Here is a 22,784-nt window from a genome sequence, read left to right on the forward strand (position 1 = left end):
AGGTTTAAATTCAGGTATGGCAGAAATGAGCATTTGGATTACTGGTATATGAATAGCAAGCTGTAGCACAATGCCCATCTCTGAATAAAGATCAAAGATTTCCAGCAGAACCTCATAACTAGTGAAGTGAAACAGTTTGTGCAATCCATCTTACTGCTGGCAATTTCACGATAAAAATGATCGACTTTTATTGGAAAAAAACACAAGTACAAATTGGAGTGGTTTCATATTGCATCATTGCATGCTTCAACAAAATATCAGAAACTTCGGAACATAATTCCGTGCAAGTACAACTGCAATATAGCATAGTCAATCAAAAGAAACAGTGCAGAAAACAGGAACTAGAAAATGAAGGAACTGGTGCTTCAAGCAAGGCACAAATGAACACAGCAACTATACAAATATACAAGCAATATATAGAACACATGGTGAATTAAATTGTTACCATGACAATGTACAAATGGCATTTTTAAACTCAATTCTTTGCACATCATTATTGCGGAAATCAAATCAAATCATGTGTATTTTGTGCAAAAAAACAACTAAAATGGTATGGGCACCGATAAAACCATGAAGGTTATCAAGTCAGGTGCCCTTGGTTAAGGTGATTTCCTAACAGAATATCACCATCTGTCATAGAATCGCAGGGAAGTTTTCAATTTGAAATTTTGCAAACATTTATACATTTTAGCCTTTTTCTAAACATTTGGCTTCAAGCATTTATTATAGTCAAGTAACTCAGAGGTGCATCAAAATCAACTGTTTTTACATTGGTTTCATTTTACAAGCAGATGATCATTTTATTACAGTGTGAAAATTTCCAAATTAAAGCAAATGAACATGGTAGCAATTTAGAAAAGAGGTTATGTCACATTTGCATAAGTTCACAGATATGTTGTGTATGCTAGTATTGGGGGCACTTACACCTTTTAAGTTAATTAGGTGGCCTGCATTTATCAACAAAAATCACCATTTTCTGCAGCTTGATGGTATGTAAATCATGTAAAAGGGATTAAAAAGGATTTACATGATTTAATAAGCGACCACTGTTGATCCCCTAATGGGTGCTTCTGTTGTCGTAAAGTCTCTCCATGTGTCAGTTGTTGTTTCGTATTCTTCGATGACATCAGTAGTTCCACCTTGAAGACTTGAATATCTGGGCAGAAAATGATATATACATCACACATATATATGTGATTATAGAATGGGAAAACTGGGTCAATTTAAACCAAAGGCCCCTTGACAGGCTGTCGATCGCGCACTCTATTACACATATAATATTTTTATACACAGAAAAATTTTCAGATGTTTATTTTGGATCGAATTTGCCATTAATTTTTATTTACTAATAGCCATAGATTGTAATTTCAAATCACATCGTAGCCATATTGAACAAACCTTCTAATTGATGTATAAATAAGAAACAATCGCACAATCATCAGTGCCAGAAAAAAGTACAACAAAATAAGGCTTTTTTTCCTTACCCCCCAACTACTTGTATGGTTAAACCCAGAGCACAAGCAGCGGTAACAGTTCGATCGATTCTTAGTGGGGCAACATATTCCCATCTGTTGGCAGTGGGATCGTATCTTTCAGCAGTGGAAAGGGAGCTTCTGCCATCGTATCCTCCTGAATTATGATAAGGGATTTTGGAATTGCAATTTATGACACTTCAATATGGAAGTACAGAACGTACAAGTTTGAATCTGTGGTTTAGCTATTAATAAGACCATTTTTTCCATGCACCTAAAGGTCAAGTCAAGATATTGGACGATGAAATGGAACAAATTTAAATTATGTACATTTAGGCTCATGCTGCAAGTCATGATTTAACCACATTGAAGCAGTAAAAACCCAGGTTTTAGCTATGTTACGAACCGATGGCATAAATATATCCATTCACCACAGCACTCGCAAAACCACTTCGTGCTTGATTGAGATTTGCAAAACTTCTCCATTGACCTTCCTCTGGATTGTAACGCTCACAAGAATCCAACTGTTTGTCATCGTCGTAACCTCCAAAGCAGTAAAGTGAGTCTGCAAAAGTTTTTATTTAAAAGTCATTGTGAACATATGAACTAAATTACACGGAATAGGAAAGCCAAAAACTATTATGCTAATCATTGTCAACCAACTGTTCTGAACACTGCTGTGCTCATCATCACTGTTCAAACATTTGCTTAATAGTGATTAGCATATTGGCTTTGGCTTTTCTATTCCATGTAATTACCTTAAACTTTATCGCACCTAAACTAAATTACTTCACACAAAACAAACTGTCAGAACACGAGAAAGGTTTTTCAGTCCACTATAAATAACAAATTACCATTGAGAACAGCAGTCTCATGGCCATATCTTCCATGCTTGAGGTCACTGATGCTCATCCACTCATTGCGACTAATATCCAGTCTTTCACATCTTTTGTGTGTTTCATTAGTTTCCCCAAATCCTCCAGTGACATAAATGTTGCCTTTAAACCATATTTTTACAATTTGACTAAGCCCTTCCACAACAAATGGTTAAAAGACGGTTGGACTAAGTGGTTATCTTTTAACTAAATTTTTGGAAAAAACATATTTCTTGCCACAAGAAAAAGTCAAATGCAAGTATTCTGTGTTGAACATACCGCCCATCTGTCCACAACCAAACCACTTCCGGCTGTGCAGCATATCAAGCATTGGAATCCATGTTGTTGCAGCTGACAAATCCAAAACCTCTCCACTTTTGTGCGGATTTGTCGATCGGTAATTATCAACCCCACCCATGACATACACCTTGTTGTTGATCCTCACAGAAGAAGCACAAACTCTTCGCGTGTGCAGTCGCTGCAACAGTAGGAATAGAGTTTTATCATTGAGGCAACATGTAGTAAATGTGGTTTGCAGTATCAAACAAATTTTACATGCTTGAAGCCTGAAAGTTTCTTAAAGTTTCTACTAAGCTTCAAGATTTGACAGAAGTCTGCAAATTTTAGCAAAAGTCTGATTTAAAAAGTGGCTAAACCAGCTTGACTGAAAAGTCAATAAACAGTGTTGGCGATACAATAGCTAGGATTAGTGAATATGAACCTGCACCATAGGGCGATCCTGCATATCACGTAGTGGCACGAAACACTTCTGCATAGCTTTTATGTATCATTTGTATTTACATGACATTTTAGGTTAATCCCTGTTGGTATAAATGTTTGGTAGTGAACTTACTGGAAAATCACTAAATCTAAGAGTTGTGGCATCACATTTCATGCAACGAGTTCCAAAATCATCTTCGATGGTGCTTTCGCCACCGATTACAAGAAACCTTGATAGATCTGCATGCAGCAAAAAACATAAAACTCTTTCTTTCATAAGATATGAAATACACATTTTATGGTTTATTTTATATTTTTTCTTTGTTTGTTGTTTTTAGAATACTGATGATGTCCCAAGGGCAAATATATGTCTTAAAATTATGTATCTTGGATGATCTTGCTTACATCTAGGTTGGTCCTAAGTCTAATGAGAAACAAGGTAACCATCTTTGTTATGAAAAGGCAGGGCTTACCAAACTATGGGACAGACATAAAAAAGTTAGAAAAGCGCTATTTAAAGGGCAAGGTCACGAACACCTGAAGAAAAAAAATCAAAGGAAGGGAAATTTTTTAGGTGGTTTTTGGTTTTCCTATTCTCTGCCCTGAATGGCGACTTTGCAATTCAACTCACGTTCGGGCTGGCTGTAGGAAGATATTGTTTGTGTTATTTCAAGACTCGATGTTTCAGTTTCTGTAGGAAGAGTGTTTCGTACACCTGCTCCAAAGGCTGCAAATAAAGCAAAATTATCAAATGTAGTGCCATGATTTAGAATCTGAGAGCAGCAGACAGAAGTGCACAATGTTTGACCTAATGTCTCATCAATGTAGCTGGTGACTATAGCACTGGCATTTTGAATAGCAGGTACAGAAATTTCCGCTTTGCGGGTAACCAACTGGGTAACAAACAGAGATGAACCACTGTGGAGCACACTATGGCTCTTTTGTCATATTAAACTTAAAGTTATTGTACCTTGTTGTTTACTTAACGATGTCACATTACTCGGGTCAGTTACAACTATAACACTTGACAACTTACTGATAAGACAAACACTTAGTTTAATAATAATTGTTAACCTGACAGAATTTTTGGTGGGGTTTCATCATCATTATCAAAATGGTCACCAGTTCGACGTTGTCCTGGCAGAATATTGATATGATTTAATAAATACTTGGTTTCAAACAAAATGCTGAAGCAGGCATTTCCATTTTAATTGAAAAATATACATGGAGAAAAATGTGGAAAACATGCTAACTTCATAAACAATTGACATATATTAACCTCTATTTTCAACTGTGGCTTCGTTCTGTGTAGTATTTCCATTATCCCTTGTTTGTGCATGATCAAGGTCTTAGTAACAAAATTGGTATAAACTCATAAACTCATAAAGTCTAAGCTACATTCACACATAACACTAAAATAGCCTTACAGAGAATTAAAATGTTAAAGCTTACCTTGGTTTTGATGGGTGGGAGGTTCTTGCTCATGTAATTCCCCATGAGACACCAAAGGTCTGACAATTGGAATTCCACCAGCTTGCAAAAAAACGCCAAGTGAACAAGTTTGATTAAAGTAAGAAAAACAACAACACTAACTGTAAAATTGTCTGTGTTCCGTAGAGAACTGATTTAGAGGAACCGTTGGGTTAAATGGTTGTGTATGCAAATCCATTCCCCTAACAGCATCTGCAACCTGCTGTGCCAGAAGAGCTGGATCTTGCCTTGTCAAAAGCTCCTGAAATTCATTTCTAATAGTAGTCAAGTCAGGCCGCTGAGATGGATCTTCATCCCAACATCTGATCATTGCTCCTTCGACGACTTCAACTATTTCCCTGTTGTTGCCCATGTTCTGTTGCTTTAATACTTGTATCGCTTCACAATTGGGTCGATCCCCTTGTTGTATTTTTTGTCTAAACTCTTCGTTTGACTGGTATGGCTCTTCACGAGCTAGGGTCATGTGTTTGATCATGCCACAACTGTATGCATCCTGTTCTTTCTTCGGTCTAGCACCTCGAAGATATTTTTCTGGAGCTGCATAATAGGGCGTTAATGCCTGCTTTTCACTGCTTGCACCAATGGTTGTGGAACCTGTGTAACTGGCAAGTTGGGCACTTCCAAAATCTGTAATCTTGCAAACTAACCCAGCCGTCAAAAGAATATTTTCTGGCTTAAGATCTCCATGTACTAATCTCTTCACCATTCCACAGTTGTGAATGTAAGCAACACCAGACACTATGTTTAAATTCATTCTGAGAATTAAACAGAGACCCAAGGCAACTGACTCATCAAGCAGAAGAACTTTTAAATTTCCTCCTTCACAAAACTGCATGACAATTCCCATCGATCCAGACCATTTGGTGATGCCAAATACAATGACAATATTTTCATGTCTTGATTGCAGAATATTATTGTACTCCCGCATTATTCTAAAAAGAAAGAAAGACATGTTTTTATTAAAAGTTAAATATAGTTTGGATAATAAGAAATTAGCAGATGCATTGACATAACACAAAAAACAATCTGCACATTGTACGCGCAACTAACAAACACCGGACAATTTCTACTCCACGTTTTAAAAATTTTCCCATCTGGGATCCATGTATGAATTCCAGATTGAAAAGTTTGTTTTTTGCATGGATGATTTTGTTTCGGCGATTGTTAATAGTGCGGACAATCACAACATTTTATCTTATGTTAATGCATTGACCAATTAATATTGCGCGGATTATCTGTAAATTTTCGCAAAAGTCATTTTTTCCAATCTGGTATGAATTAGATTTTATGAATAACAATTTACATTCAATCCAAAAAAAAAAGTTCAAATTCATACTTTTTTTTCAGAGCAGTCTGCTGTCTTGGACCTCCTGTGACCTTAAAACATTTAACGGCAACAACTCCTGGAGTTTCGTGTTTGCCTCGTAATACTGTTCCAAATCCCCCAGAACCAACTTCATCCAGTTCGCAGAGAATTTGTTCCGGACTGTACTCCTCCAACTAAAATACGTGCAATTTGTTGCTTGTTATATCACATACCGGTGATGCATTCAAGTCCAACAATACTTACTATCTCGCGACATTCTTCGATCGCAGACTTTGGAATGCTGACTCTGACCAAAGCCATGACACTTAATTGTTTTTCACAAACCTGGTGTTAGTAACATGTTGTCTACTGCAGCCGCCACTCCTCTTCCCTTTGAAAAGTAAACCTTTTTAGTGAAAGAGGAACAATTTTTAATTGCAGTCTTTTATTTGTTATGGTTGTTTGGTTTGTGATATCACAATCGTAAAAAAAAAATCCCCCACTTAACTTTCACATTGGTTCAAACAAAATCGATAAATTACTACATATATCTATAGATACAGATAAATACTAACCATTATTTTGCAAAAAATATTTTGATGACAGAAATACCTGTTCTATTGACTTTCACTTTTTGCAGAAACAAGAAGAGGCCAACTGTTAGTGGAATTACAACGTATTCCTTTAATTCCCAGGGCCCTTGCGAAAAAAATGTACTAGGGCAGGGTGACTTATGGAAATTTTTCTCAGCATTCGGTATTTTTGAAGCAATTGCAATAATGGCGCCCATGAATCTTTAAAAAAATCGGTGTATGCACAGCGCGTACTATAATGTTTTTTTTTTGCGTGATACATACAGGGTTGTCTGTCGGTGTTATCGCTAATCACGTCGGATTTTACCACAGTACCGTGGCGACTCTGGGCAATCAAGAACTGTTCAAAAACGAACTTAATAGGCATATTTAGTGAGGTGAAACGAACGAAACACCTTTTCTTTATGTGCAATGTTTTACTACAAATATTAACATGAAATTGAGGAATATGGTGCATAAGTTCAGAAAATATGAGCAGTTTACAAAACAAAATTGTTCGAGTATACCCCGGTCTTCCTTATACATTGCTTTATTGCTGACTGCTGTCAAATTAAAACACACCAAGATAATGGGTCATGTATAAGTCATCTTTTTGTATTTAAAATTGTTCCACTTACGTATACAACCATCAATATTACCTGTTAATTAAATGCCTTCAATTGACTGCATATGTGACGCAATATCGCAACTAATAATAACGCGTAGGCTACGTGGTTTTGGAGCCTATATTACGTAATGAAACACAGAAAAAAGCTGCAGTGGCAGACACAATTTTAGTCATAATATTAACTTTTCTGAGCATACTACCGTTTTTTGTTGGCCACATAAATGACTTTCGCCCAAATTCAAGATTAGTGGTCATAGTAATTTTTAGAAACTGCCATATAGAGAAAGGTTAACCAAAACGCTGCAAAAAACACGGCACACTTGAAGAAATATTTGTGTTGAAGAAAATTACATCACAGGACAAAAAAGCAACAAACCGGAACTGGTTTCGCACGATTACGAATAAAAACATTATGTACAAAAGAATTGGGAACAAGACTGAAGGTTTCCCCAACTTACAACATACGACACGTTAAAAAAGGTTAGTAAACGGATAAACGGTTGGAGGCAAGTAACAAAATATGGTTTGAGAATTTAATTGTTAGGGCAATGTCGTTAGAGTATTTATGACCGGAAGGAGGTTACTCGACAGGGACCGTATAAACAATATTGTTCTTGTAAACAATAGGAACAGAAAACCGCCAAACTGGATGGTAATTGATTACACAATTTGGTTGGGTGCAAAGCGTTCTTTAACATGGTATGAATTATAGCATCATTTTTACAATGCAACAACACATGCCCCAAAAACTGGTTTCTCCATTTCAAAACATTCTCTCCATTCATCACAAACTGGATCGTAAACCTCCATTGTTTTAAGGTCACTTTTTCCATTGTTTCTGAAAAGCATTAAACTGGTAAACAGGTAGATAAATCTATACACATATACATTACCCTCCAACAACGTATATCTTATTCCCAATCACACAAGCTGAATGTCCACATCGCGTTGTCAGTAGTGGAGCAACAAATTCCCATTTGTTAGTTGTGGGTTTGTATCTTTCAACGGTGTTCGAGTGTTTTATTTCTTTGTTATAGCCTCCTACTTAATTTAAAATTGTGAACGAAGCTAGTACTACAAGAAAACAACCTGTCGTAAATATAAACCTTAAAGCGTCCTAAAAGTATTAACGGAATGATACTTCTTGCGTTCGAATATCGATTTATGTTTTACAACCTATGGCATATATCATTCCTCCAAGTTGCACACATGCTAAACCATATCTAGTTTCATTCATGGCAGCAACTTCTTCCCACTTGTCTTCACTTATAACAAACCGTTCACATGAGTCGGTTGCTGTGTTGTTCACAAATCCTCCAATGCAATAGAGCGACTCTGCACATTTTCGTTGATTAAAAACAAACAAAATAAACATTTGGGACAATTATTCAATCCAATAAAGCTTATATCAATATGGACAAGTTATTTTTATTTGACTAGTGTGACAAACTATAACTTTACCATTACAAACCGCTACACCATGTAAGTATCTTGCATACAACATATCCTTTATTGCTATCCACACATCCTCCCTGATGTCATATTTTTCTGCAGATTTCGGTGCAACTTTGTTAATTAATCCTCCAGCAACGTAAATAAATCCTAAAATAGTGGATTCAATCAAAAAACCTTGTTTTGGATAATTTGTATAGCTCGGCACGAGTGCGACATATCAACAAACATCGACTTTAAACTTCCATTAATATTATAAACCATTTAGATGACTGCTTTACCAACGTTTTTTTACTCCTTAAAAAATATCCATCAGCAAAATGTTTGCTACAGCATTTGCAGGATGGCCAAAATAACTTCTCCAACATATATGTGTGTTTCTGTGACTTTTATGAAAATTTAACACTAAACCATTAGTGAGAAAAGTAAAACTACTAGCCCCAAAAACAGTTTCATTTAGCAAATCAGCACCATTTAACATACTATATCATAGCAACACATCATTTAACTTTTAAGTCTTAGCATAACTTTGACATCAGCTCATTAAATTGGTTTGTTATTAATTTTGCTTTGATCCAGTGAAAATGAAGTTAAAGGTAATCACTGAACAATATAACAAACACAGTTAACTGCATGATCTATTGATAGAAAAATTCTCTATAAAATATTAACCCTGATTAAATCCTGATCCAGCCCATTTGCGAGCTTCCAACATATCAGACATCTTACTCCAGTTGGTGGTTTGTTCGACATCAAGAACTTCACATGTTTTGTAAACTTCTCCTCCAACTATTGAATTAGCACCTCCCATCACATACACCAGGTTTTTCACTCTTACTGCTGTTGCTCCGATTCGACCATTTGTGAGATCCTTATATACAATTAATTGATTACCACACGCAGTACTGGCCTGGTTCCTACAAGAAGTATTTTAAACTAATTGCTGCAAAAATATGGTTAGATATAATCAGATGCAATTTTTTCAAGAAAGTACAAATTGATCAATAATTTTTAATACTTACAGTTAGTGATGTTTGGTTGCCTGTGCCGATGTCACAAGAAGTACAAGATTTCATTCTTTTATCTCCACCAATAACAAGAAGGTTTTCTGCACAAAATAGCACATCCAGACGAGTTATTAAGGTGAGGCATCAACACTTACCATCTACTAAACACACTGTGCAAAGCACGTCAACCAAATCTTTTGCACAGGCACCGTTCCTTCTGACCAAATCCTGAAAATTTAATGGATTTTTGAAACTAATTAAATGCAACAGTACAAAAATTTTTTCTACATCTACATGGCATGAGTTCAACAGTGAACTAAAATGCATTTAAATAATACTGAAACATTTGAAATCTTTATTCAAGCATCTTCATCAAAATATTCTTAACATGAATAAACCTCTTTGGTCACAGTTTTCAAAAAGGATGTACTCATTGCAGTTAGGTCTAGTTGAGAAAAAAGTTTACAAAATAACTCTTCACGTTGGCAAGTATCATGTTTCACCCATTTAACAATTCCACCAAATGCGGTTTCCTCATTAGCCTGTACATTTTAAAATAAAATTAAAGTACATGATTTTTTTTAATACCATGATATACATACTTTGCCCTTTTTGTTCAAAACATGAATTATTTCTTCAAATGTAAGTTGCATAAAATCATTACTTTCCACAACTTTGCAAAAGCTGGTTTCTATAGTTGTGTCAACTTCCTCCATAACACGATCGAGACTGTATCTTTTTGCATACTTTCTCAGTTTCAAACAATTGTCAGGAGTTAGAGTTTGCCATAGAAATGTTGTGCATTGCGTTTTCAAAGCTGGCGAGAAAACAAATATAGTCATGATTCAGGTTCTGCAAATGCTTGTTCAATTTAATTTGGTTCTATTTGTACATTTTTTGTAACTTTTGATGTTATTAGCATGTATTGCATACTATAAAATAAATGTAACAAATCGTAATGTTAAAAAACAAATAATTTGGAATGTTTCATATCCGTAAGTACTTGAATGAATATCTGTTAGATAATGGATTTATTAAAGCAAAAAAAACAAACTTGGCAATTGAAGATATTCTGCATCATCCAATAAACTAATCACATTTTCTTCAGTGATTGTGATTTTTCCAGTGTAGATAAAATCAATAACAAATGAAAGACGACTTGGTGGAATATTTTTTATTTCAATGCTGTCTAAATATTTCTCTTTCATCTAATCAAAATAAAGTTATCAAATTTAAGATTAGGCACAAAGTTATTGATATAAGTCTGTTAGCAAATGTGATAGAAAAACTATGCTCTGTTTTTTTGTGCATTTATTTTTGTGTATTTTTTATTGGTCATCACTGAAAGTTTAAACACAAATCATTATGCAGCACTTGAAATTCTAGAGTTTGCTAATGAAAATACCTCAACAAGAAATATTTTTTGAGAGTTAACATTATGGCAATTCCAATATTGTCTAAATGTTTCTCCTTCCTCTAATTCACAAAAACCTCATTTTTTAAACCAACAAGTTATTTTAGTACAAAGATTAGCATATATACTAGTTTCTTTGCTATGTTTAAACATGCTTTACCTCGACAGTGAACATTCTTTTAAAGTATTCACATGTCACCATCATGACAGATTTGTGGACTCGGAATTCTGTCCCTTCCGATGACAATATCAAATCACAAGTTACTTGTTTACCAATTCGATCCCTGTAAAATTCAATTATGACATACAGCACACAGTGGATAACACACCATGGCTGGAGACAAACACAAATATAACAGAATTGGCATTATTCAAAAACATTATTTTATGTTGTTGTTTACATTAAGTCCTTGCAAATTCACTTACAAGTTCAACAATTGTGCAACTCCAATTTGATGTTTTGAAGCATCTTCGTCGCTAATCTCCATTTCCATGGCTTACAACGATAAAAGAAAAAAAATAATCTACAGCTTGATTATGCAATAGGGAAACGTGAATCCACAAAATTCATATTCATCACGCTGCGCTGCTTGTTAAACTTCTACTTGGATTTCAAACAAATAAAAAAAATTATTTACACTGGGAGATCCCCGTAATGAAATCTAAAGTATCCACATAGAAATCAATATCGATATTTTACAATAACGTCATTTTGATAAAGGTGAATAGCCGTAAGTTAGTGTTTTTATTATTTCGATTTTTCAACATTGCATGTTTGTCTAAGGTTTTGGTTTAATTACTATTTTTGCATTGGAATATGTTGTAATTTTTCGCTTTGTGTGGTAACATGGGAGCATTCGTGTCTAATAAAATTGTACAGAATGCAAAAAAACTAAGCCAGGAAAAGCAGAAACAGTTGCTTACGGCGCACTGTTCAATACATTTTACGATGATTTTGTTTTTTGTTCTGATTCCTATTTTTGGACTCTGTTGCACTTTAATTCCCTGTACAAGGAGGCCCTTTTGGGTAAAAATAACCTTGAGTTTAACGGTTCCCGATCGTCACTGCTCACATAAAAATAGTTGTGTAAAAATTTTATGACCTCCGGCCCAACAGATAGATACAAAACTATGGCATATATCATTCCTTCTAGCTGAACACATGCTAAGTTCCTGCTTGTCCAGGTCAGCAACTTCCTCCGGCTTGCAATTATTCAGATTCAAACGTTCGCATGACTTTGTCAATTCGGTGTCAGTATATCCAATAATGCACTAGAGCGAATCTGAACAGCGAATAAAATTTCGAAACAGCAAAAGTATCCGATAGTGAGGTTTTCGGGCTTGGCAGTCCAGGCTGCAAAGTATCCGATAGTGTTTTTTATTTTTATTTTGGTTGTGAATTTAAAGCAGTGCTGTTTCTTAACCTTTTTATTCTATCGAACCCGTTTAATGACGTCAAAAGAGTCGCAGTTTTTGTTGCTATTTAACTGTGTCATCGTACCGTAGTTCATAAACACGGACTATATGGCGTACGGAAGGCATACCGCCATGATAAGTTGAATGTTTCCTACGTAAGGTATTTATTCATTACACCGACAACACAGGAAATAGACCCTGTCTTTAAACCACCGGAAATATATATACAATGGCGCAAGAAAGCATTGAATATCTGTACACGATTTATAAACTACATGCACTGCAGTAACAAATACCATAATAAACACTGATGCAATCCATTTACACACACCGAACACTTTTGTTCACATTTTCCTTGTTATTTTTATTCACGAAGTCAATAATTAAAATAAACTTTTTTACAAATTTCTGTGCATGAATCCAGAAGAAAATTATCGAAATTAATGATGTGATAACTGACATTTACATTACGGATGAAATCTAAATGGCAACGACTGGAACACCATAAACTGGTTCCTCAAAGTGAAAGCAATGTGTCCAAATATCAGATGTTGAATCGTAAACTTCAACAGATGCCAGTTCTTCGCCATTGAACCTTAGGAAATACATACGTTATAGTTACTGCTAAACAACACAAAATTAGGATCCTGTCACGTATGGTGTCAGCTAAGACAAAATAAGTCCAAGAAACTGTTCAAAGAGAGTGTGAGATCACTTCTCTATTTATACCCATTTAAACCTTTCCTAATATTTTTTTATTCAAAACCTAATTTTCGGCCACTTAATAATGAGAGCCGCGGTTATTATCTTCTTGCTTATCTTTCTTTAAGACACAACTATACTATCTCCTACCCTCCCATCGCAAATACTTTCTTGCCCATGACACAAGCGGAATGGCCGGATCGAGCGTTCACAAGGGCAGATACATTTTCCCATTTGTCAACTCTGGGTTCGTATCTTTCAACCGTTTGGATAGGTTTCCATGTTGCACCAATCAATCCATGTAATTGTGCGCAGCCTCCTAAAAAAATTAGAATAATGATTTTCGCATGATTTGTAATACATCCAACAAAGAGCAAAAAAAGTTAATAAAATATATTTTCCGATTGCGTAGATCATCCCTCCAAGTTCAACACATGCCAAAGAACTTCTGGGTTGGAGAAGCCGTGAGATTTTCATCCATTTCTCATCACGCACATCTACACGTTCACATGACTTGATTGGGAAATCAGATTGGCCACCGACGCAATAAAGACAATCTTGAAGTGCAAGTAAAAGTTTACCTAAAGTGTGAGTAATATATCCCAAAACCAAAGCTAATGCAACTAGCTTTCTGAATATCAACTGAGTAATAGTCAAAGAATAAGCTGAAAACACATACTGTCCAGAACTGCAGTTCCGTGACTGTGTCGCGGGCAAAGCATGTCAGCAAATCCTTTCCATTCGTTACGGGTGACGACAAATTTTTCACACGTATGAAGTTTGTGAGTGGATTCTAAACCTCCAGTGACATAAACACGACCTGCAGCAGAAATAAATAAATTATGATAACAATAATACTGTTCATTATCCGTTACAGTGCAAACAACACGAGGTATTGTATGTGATTTTAGACCTATATAAGCTGTCAGGCACTTTATATTTAAATCGCATTTATATTTCCCAGTCGGGCAAAATCAAATGCAAATGACGGTAAATACCATGAATGCTCCCGGCCCCGGCCCACTTTCGAGCCTCTGACATATCCGCAATCTTACTCCAGTCTGATTTCTTTGCGATATCAAAAACCTCGCACGTGTTGAGAGCTTCCACATCAAACTTCTCTGGTCCGCCTCCCATGACGTAAACCTTACCCCCGCACACAGAAGATGCTGCGCCAACTCGTGCTGTTGTTAGGTTCTATAACATATTACACATTAGCAATGTACCAAAAACTTCTGTGCTGAAAAACAGGCAAAATTGTTGAAAAAACATCAGGTAAAAAGATGGGAACGCTTAGTGGAGAAGGAAAGATCTGCATTTTCTTGAGAGCTGCAACGTTAGTTTCTGAACACTAAATCAGTGCTTGATTTTAATCAGTGCGATTGAAAAGTATTTCCAAACTTTGTGTAACTGGACACCGAATACGCGTGATGGCAACACTACATAAACTATAAAACGCTGGCAATCAATGCACCTTTTTAGTTTTATGTAAAAGTGCTAAGCTTTGTTTCATTAAAAATACTCACGCCAACAAACTTAGCGTCTCTTGTGACGCTGTCATACGTGATGCAGGAAGTGTTACTTCTGTCTCCACCAATCACAAAGAAGTTTTCTGCGAGTTTCAGTAAATTCACCCATAACTTTAATCTTCAACAAACACTTACCAAGAGGTCTTGAATGGATTTCTGCGTACCTATCAACAAGTACCTTCAAACAATCCACGTTTTGTCTGACCAAATCCTGAAAAAATTCTTTAATTCAAAAGGAATATGTTGCAGTAACATAACACTGAATCCAAACCTCTTTAGTCATTTGTTTTAAAAACTCGTCGGATACCAACGTGATGTTAAGTTTGGAGAACAGTTTAACAAAAGACGAACCACGTTCGGTAAGATCATGTTTAACCCAATTCACAATTCCCATAAAGGCATCTTCCTCGTCGCACTGGAACACGATTTTTTTTTATAAAATACAAACATATTTTATAAACAATTAAGTAACCAGATCATACTTTCTCTCTCAGCTTAATGACAGACTCCATTTCATCACAATTAAGATTCACAAAGTCATCATTTTGTACAATCTCCCCCAAACTATTTTTAATCGTCAGATTAACTTTTTCAGTGACGTCTTCCAGATTGAATGCCCGGGCCAAAATCCGAAATTTCAAACATTTTTCGGGAGACATTGTTTTCAACAAGAACTCAACACAGGCGCTTTTTAACACTTGAATAACATAACCCAGAATTTTTTTCATTTTAGTAACGTTTCGTAAAGCCCAATGTTGGATTAAATAGTCACAAATTAATGAAGGGGTCAATTGTCAAAAAAAAAACAACCTGCGAACTGAAGATAATCTGCATGATGTAAGAATCCAGCCACAGTTTCATCGGTAATATTCAGTTTGTTGGTGTATATAAATTCAATGATATCAGTAAGCAGTTGTTTTGGAATGTAATTTATAGCAATCTTCTTCAAGTATTTCTCCTTCATCTGATAAATTCAAAATGTATTGTGTTTTTGTTCCAGTGTCGACTCCAGAAATTTTTGATTCGATGATTACAAAAAAATATCCAATAGTTTTTTTTATTTGCATTAAAAACTTACCTGGGCACAAGAATCTACATACTTACAACAAATTGAAAAGCATCCACCATCGTGTTATTTACTTAAAAATACATTGCAGATTAGGTTACCTCAACAGTGAACATTTTCTTGAAGTATTCGCATGTCACCATCATAACAGCTTTGTGAACGTGGAACTCTTCCTCTTCACAAGTGAGGATCAAGTCGCAAGTAACCTTTTCTCCAATTCGATCTCTACGGTGTGGTTTAAAATACCAGCATGTCAATAGTTGCCAACTAACACCTGTTATTATTTATTAAAATTTGCTGACAAAACGCTCTTTGTGTCCTTTGAAAATCACATTTTATTATTGTCCTAAGTTACAGAGAACATAAACCACCCAAGCATGCTATTACTGGCACATTACATACGCAATTGGGGTTTACAGCAACATTTCAGTTGGTTTGATCAGCAAGAAACTACTTTAGTTACTTTACATCACAAACATTACATTTTTTTTTATCTTACTTGTTCAGCAGCTCTGTTATTTTGATTCGCTGAATCATTACTTCTTTGGCGCTGGTCTCCATTTTGGAGGTTGTTGTTTTTTTCAACTATTTCAGCACGAAATGGAGCGCTTAATCAGACACAGCTTTACCACAACAACATTCTTAATTTAAAGACACAATGAACGCTTTGTCCTGGTGCTGAGTGCATTGTTGCGAAACAATAGCGTGTTCTAGACAGATAATCAGAAATGAGAATCAATTCAACTATTTGGAATTCCCCGACGAGAGATCCAAGGAATTCTCATGGAAATCAAATCGACATGCTACATCAGAGTTTAGAAGAAATGTATTACAACACGACAAAAGAACCTGGTATACTTAGTTAATAAACGGGCTTATATAATAGTGTTTTAAAGGTTCCTCATAATTATGTCGCTGCTTATATAAATGAATAATGCATAACGTCATTACAAAATATATGTATTGAACGAGAAAAAACAACGCACTTGACCGTAAAATGATTTAAAAAGTTTTGTTCAAACGTACATTCAAAGACTGTCCCACTGCGCTTGGACTGCGTTTCCGTCGCCCGACAAAACCACGCTTTCTGCGTTTTTTCCCTGACTTGCTTAAATGCCGAGTTTCGAACAGCTCGTCTGATTGGCACTTGTGAGGTTGGCGGACTATTCCTTCCTCCCATGTTAGCATGACAACATGCGGGCAGTCCTATCTCCGCAGTCTCACCTTCCAAAATAGTTCGCATCCTTACGCCTTCTGCGAAATAGCCTGGTCGCTCCACGGTTTGTCTTTTAGTAACCGCGTCCTCTATATTGCAGTTTTTGGGAAAAACGACGTCTTTTAAAGCTTTTCAAAATTTTCTTTTTCGGAAAACTTTCAACTTTGAACAGCGAGGTTTGCGGTCAACTTGAAACCCCCCCTCACAATAAAGTGTCTCGTGTTGTTGAGGAATTGACTCAGCGCCACCTGGAGAGGAAATTCGTTTTGAACTTCTTTCTTCCTCTTTTTTTTCGAATTTGGCACAACTTCCTCACACTTTTCCTCTTCAGTCACAAAATCCTTGCAAGTGAGGGCGGCTCCGGAATCTACAACCTGTAGCTCGTGCGATTTGAACGTCTGCTCGACATAATTACCAACACCGCAGGGAGCGCACATGTTGTACATGCCCAACACGGTCACAACCGTAGCGACTAGAGTTTATCTAATTTGATTGGCGCAACGACAGATTTTTCCGTTAGAGTTTATTAATTTCGAAATGCATCGTTGCTATTAAGGCACTCAGTCCATTTCCAGGTTCTGTCCATAATAATGCAATGTGTTTTTGCTCGTCCACCACCGGTTCCATCCCAGCATTTTTACACTGTACTGCGATGACTTCTAACGTGGACGGAATGTTAGAGTCGAGGACGACTTTAGCGGGTGCAACGAAACTTGATTATTGTGGCAATGCTGTCGGTCAGTAGGGTAATATACATTACCTCGTTCTTTACTGCAGCCACTGAAGCACTACTGTATGCCAGGTTTCCAAGTTCCTTTAGGGAGAAACGGAATTCGCGTGCTGTCTTACCGGGTAATTGTTCGCACCTGGTCAGTGCCCTGCGCCGCTTTGAACGCCCTGTACTCATATCAAGGCGAAGGCACGAGGACGATCTAAAGTGCTTTGATAGAGATTGGCCGATTTCATATTACTGTTAATAAAGTAACATACTTGACCCCTTACCGCCAAACACAAACCCAAATGACTCAAATACAATTTTTATCCTAACGCTGCCTGTTTGATTCTGAAATCGCTTCACGCAAAGATAGATCACAGGCTGAACTTTCCAACAATAGAAAAATTTAAAAAAAATATACATTAATATTCGAATATGAATATGATATGTATGCTATGTCATAACCATAAGTAAACATCAATTTCCGCTGAAATCCTTAAAGCTAGATATTCTTTGGCGTCCATACTATCTAAAAATATCAAACTTTTTCGCGAGAAAAAACGGAAAGCTTCTCAAATTTGACGAATATTAACCATACCCCCATACTTTTCCACGTCTTTGTGTGAAAAAAGTAAGTCGCTGGCTTATAAGATGGCAGAGTTACACGCGGCCAAAGTTTTGTTAACTGGGAATTTTTTTGTTACCTTTCGCTGGGATAAAACGTGAGTGCAGGAAATCGATAAAAATAAAATAACTGTTGGGTGCGTTGCGGGCATAGGTGATAAGAAGTGCTTGAAATAAACAACACGGATAATCAAAGAAAGCGTGAAAAAAAGTATCAGTGCATTGCGTCATTTTTTGCTACACAAGCGGAAAAATTGCACCACATCAACCCGTTGTTAACTTTTGCTGATCAGGGAAAACGCTATAAAGGTATCAAAAAAATGGGTGCAGTATTCTTATTGAAGAAATATGTGCAACTTCTTAACTTTTGATTTTATACTTAATAGTATTTCTTTTTAAAGCAAATGCTGCAACAATCTTTATCAACGGCTGAAGTACACCATCATCATAGAACTATGTCAGGGATAATATAGGTTTTTAATAAATTTAATTTAAAGTTGTTGCTTAATTTCCTTTTTTTTATATAACAGTCAGAAAATACACCACAATAGCAACTTACAGTGCAACAGCACAGGCTCCATAAACTGTCTGCTGAATATCAAAGCAAAGTGTCCAAACATCTGAAGTTGGATCATAAACTTCAACGGACTTTAGGTCCTTTCCTTCTGTGCTTTTTGCATATATCACGCCAGTATTTCTTAACTGCACTTGAATTTTTTAATCCAAAAATATCCTTTTCACTATAAATGATTTTAAATTGCAGAAATTAATATGTTAATTTCATTACATTTCAGCTCAAATTTTTATTACGACACTGGACCATAAAATTTGCTTTATGTGTCTTCAAGTACAAGAAAGGTTCGGAACCTGGTTTAGGGGCTATAGGCCTACATAACTTACAAAGAAAATCAATTCTTTAATAGCACAAACATTTATTTTGTAAAAAATATATAAATATTTCTTACCCGCCCAAAACAAATATTTTATTTCCCACAACACAGGCAGAATGACCAGAGCGAGGGACGTTGAGAGGAGAAACATCATTCCATTCATTCCATTCTGGTTTGTATCTTTCAACTGTTGACAGTGAGTGATCATTGATGCCCCCTGTTAACAGTTTTGGTCTTTTGTGATGTGTAATACAGAAACAGTAAGTTTATAACAGGCAGGTTGACAAATTTATTATTTTAAAAAAGATGATACCACTTTTTTGTAACAGGCCATTTGTTGCACTTTAATAACTAGTGATACAAAAATGAAATGAACATACACAGAACTTTTAGCTAGATTGTTCAAAACCAAGACTATCTTTAATAAAATTGAAATACAACTAGCAAATACCCAAAAAGCAGGAACTCAACTTTTCCAAATGGGTAAATAAGTTGACTTATTTTGTATTATTTTGTATTTTAAATTCAGTTTCTCTGAGGAATTAATATTGTTTATTTTAAATTATTTTGAAACAGCAAGCTAAAAATAAAAATATAGATAAGTTTCTAAATTGAATAAATAGTTAGGATTACCAATTGCGTAGATCATTCCATTCAGTTCAACACATGCAACGTTACATCTTGCTTGTTTAAGGGGGGCAATTTCTACCCATTTTTCCACTTTTAAATCCAGGCGTTCAGATGAATTCATGGCCTCTTTGTTGGACATATGCCCCCCAACACAATACAGAAAATCTGCAACAAAGCAATGGCATTTTGAACCACCATCAAGCAAAGATTAATAATGGCATTATTTCAAACAATAATTCATGCATTGCTTATGTACAAACTTCATCATCATCAAAAATGTAATTACCACCACACACTGCAACTCCATGATAACACCTCCTTTGCAGCATATTGCCAAATGCCATCCACTGGTTGTTTTTAATGTCAAATTTTTCACAGGAATCTTTAGAATTTCCATCCCATCCCCCCACAACATAAATAAATCCTATACATTGAATGGTAATGTGTAAATAATAAAGAATAATTCCACATTTTTATTTATACATAAGGCATCTACAGATTCAAATATTTACGTAACACTTATTTCATTAAACGAACCTTTGTAATATCCTGATCCACACCATTTTCGAGATTCTATCATGTCAGGTGCACTTTCCCAATTTGTTTTAGAGTTAATATCAAGTAGTTTGCATGTTTTGTAGACGTTTCCTCCAGTTATTGAATTAGCACCTCCCATCAAATAAAGCATGTTCTTCACTCTTACTGCCGTCGCACCAATTCGATGACATATTGGATTCTGAGTAATTGCTAGTTGTTCACTTTCAAACAGTATTTTAACTTTCACAAGCAAGGAAGCCAGTAGGGTTATTTATTATTGTATGTATTATTTATAGTTAAAGCATCAAGGCAGTCAGTAGGTTTATTTATTGTTAAACCATCAACTTTAAAATCCATTACCACAAAATATTTTTTCAGACAACGTAAAATTTTGCTTCAAAATTAGTAAATTAGTATTTTGCACACTTACTGGAGCTTGGTTGACCTTTCTTGTCACTGTGTCATATATACTAGACACATGTCCATCACCGCCAACAACAATAAATTTGTCTAGAAACAAAATGTTGAACTTAAAGCTTAATAATTATAGATATTACCACCTGATGTTGAGTGTGTTTGCAAAATTCCATCAACAAGCATGTTTAAACATGTTACATTTTTTCTCACCAAATCCTGCAATAGAAAAGTGTTTAAATTAAAATTATTAGCAACCAAACATCATACATTCAAGATAATAAAATCAGACAAACTGTTGGCTTAACTACAAAATTTTGCACGAATAAAATGGTTTTTACCTCTCTTGAAACTAGCTTGAGAAAGTCAGATCTCATGAATGTGAAATCAAGTGAGGAGAAAACCCCAACAAACAATTCTTCACGCTGACAAGAATCATAATTAATCCATTCCATGATTCCCTCGAATGCCACTTCCTCGCTAAACTTTATGTTACTTTTAAATATCAGCAACGTTAAACTGTATTTAATTTCACTTACTTTGTCCCTTTGACTCAGAATGAAACACATTTCATCATACTTAAGTTGTTTAAATTCATTACTATGCACAACTGTGGCAAATTTACTTTTGACCGTCAAGTTTACTTTTGTAAGTAGGGCATCTAGATTGTATCTTTGGGCATAAACTCGTAGTTGCAAACAATTTTCAGCACACACAATGTTTAACAGAAATGTTGTGCAGCATTTCTTCAATGCTGAAATTAAACGAATCAGGACTAATTTAAGATAAAACTTTATCAAAGATACTTTTTACGCATTGGACAAAAGTAGACTTTATGGCCAACATTCATGTGATGAAGACCAGTAGTATTAATTTGGTCAAAAGCTACTTCCAGTCACAGAATTGAATAAATAGTAAGTCAATGATTGATGTTAACTGCATATTGAATATTTTCAAGGGCCTGTACATAACTATTTGTGTCAAATCCTAATATTTTTAGCAATGCTTTAGTTTTAATGATGTTAAACTCATCTAAGGTAATGAGGAGAACTAGTAAGTGTGGTGAGTTCCAGCAATATTTTGTAAAAATAGTTACCCTTTCGTCTGTAAATAGGTTCTGTATATATACCTAAAGATGTATTTAAAATAAACCAGTTACAACAGAAAATGGCACAAATATTCATTTGCCAATTTTATGCCTACAACACATGCTGCCAAACTTTTCCAGTGGGTATATATGAACTAGCAGGGTGACCTGGTTACAATTGATATAATGGTCCAAACACCTTATGCTTCTCAGTATTACCTGTCAGTGGATTTCATGATTCAAAACAACTAACTTGGTAATTGAAGGTATTCTGCATCATCCAATAGGCCGGCCACATTTTCTTCAGTGATTTTGATTTTTCCAGTGTAGATGAAATCAATTACATTTGAAAGTCTAATTTGTGGTATCCTCATTATTTCTACAGTGTGAGAGTATTTTTCCTCCATCTAGATCAATGTTAAATAATATTGTACAAAATTATCTAAACGAATAACAATAAAAACATTTACTCTCAACGTAGTTTTTACTTTAGAGTTGAAATATAAGTATGTAGGTTGATAAACAAACAAACAGGCCAAAAGTTCTAATTAATGCTTTACCTCAACAGTAAACATTTTTTTGAAGTATTCACATGTCACCATCATGACAGATTTGTGAACTCGGAATTCTGTTCCTTCTGATGTCAGTATCAAATCACAAGCTATTCTTTCACCAATGCGATCCCTGAAATTTTAACCAAATATATAATGTAGCACAAATGTTACAGTTATAGGAAACAAACACGTGAAATAAGTCAGAATACTAACTCGTTCAACAATTGTGTAACTCCAGTTTGATGTTTTATGGCATCTTTGTCGCTAATCTCCATTGTTCCTTGCTTTTAAAAACGTTTTTGGGACAAAACGTATTTCCCAGCTTGTTCGTGTCAGCTCAGTATGGTATAGAAATATCCTATTTGTTTACTAGGGGTATTCCCCGAACGGAAATCCAGTGTATCGCTATAGAAATCTCATGCTTTTTAGGAAGAAAAACTGACGTGATCATTTTACGACAACATGAA

At 35.4% G+C, this 22,784-nt stretch overlaps 4 protein-coding genes across 9 annotated transcripts; all 4 read right to left on the bottom strand.

Moving 5' to 3' along the window:
• Window positions 1–178: 178 nt before the first annotated feature.
• On the bottom strand, window positions 179–6,317 carry LOC145903057 (uncharacterized). Its single transcript, XM_082991148.1, has 13 exons — window positions 6,129–6,317; window positions 5,895–6,058; window positions 4,661–5,490; window positions 4,520–4,600; window positions 4,347–4,415; window positions 4,142–4,204; window positions 3,699–3,794; window positions 3,201–3,307; window positions 2,627–2,825; window positions 2,327–2,470; window positions 1,879–2,037; window positions 1,485–1,629; window positions 179–1,156 (listed from the first exon to the last, which is right to left on the bottom strand). The coding sequence occupies exons 1-13, from the start codon at window positions 6,183–6,185 to the stop codon at window positions 1,033–1,035; spliced, it is 2,238 nt and encodes a 745-aa protein (XP_082847274.1). The 5' UTR covers window positions 6,186–6,317; the 3' UTR covers window positions 179–1,032.
• A 716-nt stretch (window positions 6,318–7,033) lies between these two features.
• On the bottom strand, window positions 7,034–11,543 carry LOC145903251 (kelch-like protein 12). Of its 2 annotated transcripts, none has more exons than XM_082991325.1 (12): window positions 11,364–11,543; window positions 11,098–11,221; window positions 10,578–10,731; window positions 10,126–10,340; window positions 9,922–10,065; window positions 9,679–9,751; window positions 9,539–9,624; window positions 9,189–9,387; window positions 8,544–8,666; window positions 8,241–8,399; window positions 7,958–8,105; window positions 7,034–7,902 (listed from the first exon to the last, which is right to left on the bottom strand). In XM_082991325.1, the coding sequence occupies exons 1-12, from the start codon at window positions 11,429–11,431 to the stop codon at window positions 7,785–7,787; spliced, it is 1,611 nt and encodes a 536-aa protein (XP_082847451.1). In that variant the 5' UTR covers window positions 11,432–11,543; the 3' UTR covers window positions 7,034–7,784. The 2 variants fall into 2 exon arrangements, with proteins under 2 accessions (XP_082847451.1, XP_082847444.1); XM_082991318.1 differs by having other exon boundaries at window positions 8,526–8,666.
• A 1,013-nt stretch (window positions 11,544–12,556) lies between these two features.
• Window positions 12,557–16,280, bottom strand: LOC145903240 (kelch-like protein 26). Its single transcript, XM_082991307.1, has 12 exons — window positions 16,150–16,280; window positions 15,752–15,875; window positions 15,395–15,548; window positions 15,067–15,281; window positions 14,856–14,999; window positions 14,720–14,795; window positions 14,582–14,667; window positions 14,054–14,252; window positions 13,735–13,875; window positions 13,455–13,636; window positions 13,206–13,372; window positions 12,557–12,948 (listed from the first exon to the last, which is right to left on the bottom strand). Exons 1-12 carry the CDS (start codon window positions 16,209–16,211, stop codon window positions 12,834–12,836), a joined length of 1,665 nt encoding a protein of 554 aa, XP_082847433.1. The 5' UTR covers window positions 16,212–16,280; the 3' UTR covers window positions 12,557–12,833.
• Window positions 16,281–18,094: 1,814 nt separating this feature from the next.
• LOC145903205 (kelch-like protein 26) lies at window positions 18,095–22,660 on the bottom strand. 5 transcript variants are annotated; one of them, XM_082991298.1, is made up of 12 exons: window positions 22,531–22,660; window positions 22,324–22,447; window positions 22,017–22,170; window positions 21,216–21,430; window positions 21,018–21,161; window positions 20,820–20,895; window positions 20,693–20,772; window positions 20,263–20,461; window positions 20,012–20,149; window positions 19,729–19,890; window positions 19,171–19,312; window positions 18,095–18,875 (listed from the first exon to the last, which is right to left on the bottom strand). In XM_082991298.1, exons 1-12 carry the CDS (start codon window positions 22,590–22,592, stop codon window positions 18,761–18,763), a joined length of 1,611 nt encoding a protein of 536 aa, XP_082847424.1. In that variant the 5' UTR covers window positions 22,593–22,660; the 3' UTR covers window positions 18,095–18,760. The 5 variants fall into 5 exon arrangements, with proteins under 5 accessions (XP_082847424.1, XP_082847406.1, XP_082847399.1 ...); XM_082991280.1 differs by having other exon boundaries at window positions 20,823–20,895; window positions 21,018–21,430; XM_082991273.1 differs by having other exon boundaries at window positions 21,018–21,430.
• Between the last annotated feature and the right edge of the window lie 124 nt (window positions 22,661–22,784).

Source organism: Ascidia mentula, chromosome 1 (assembly GCF_947561715.1).
Source record: "Ascidia mentula chromosome 1, kaAscMent1.1, whole genome shotgun sequence".
NCBI lineage: Eukaryota > Metazoa > Chordata > Ascidiacea > Phlebobranchia > Ascidiidae > Ascidia > Ascidia mentula.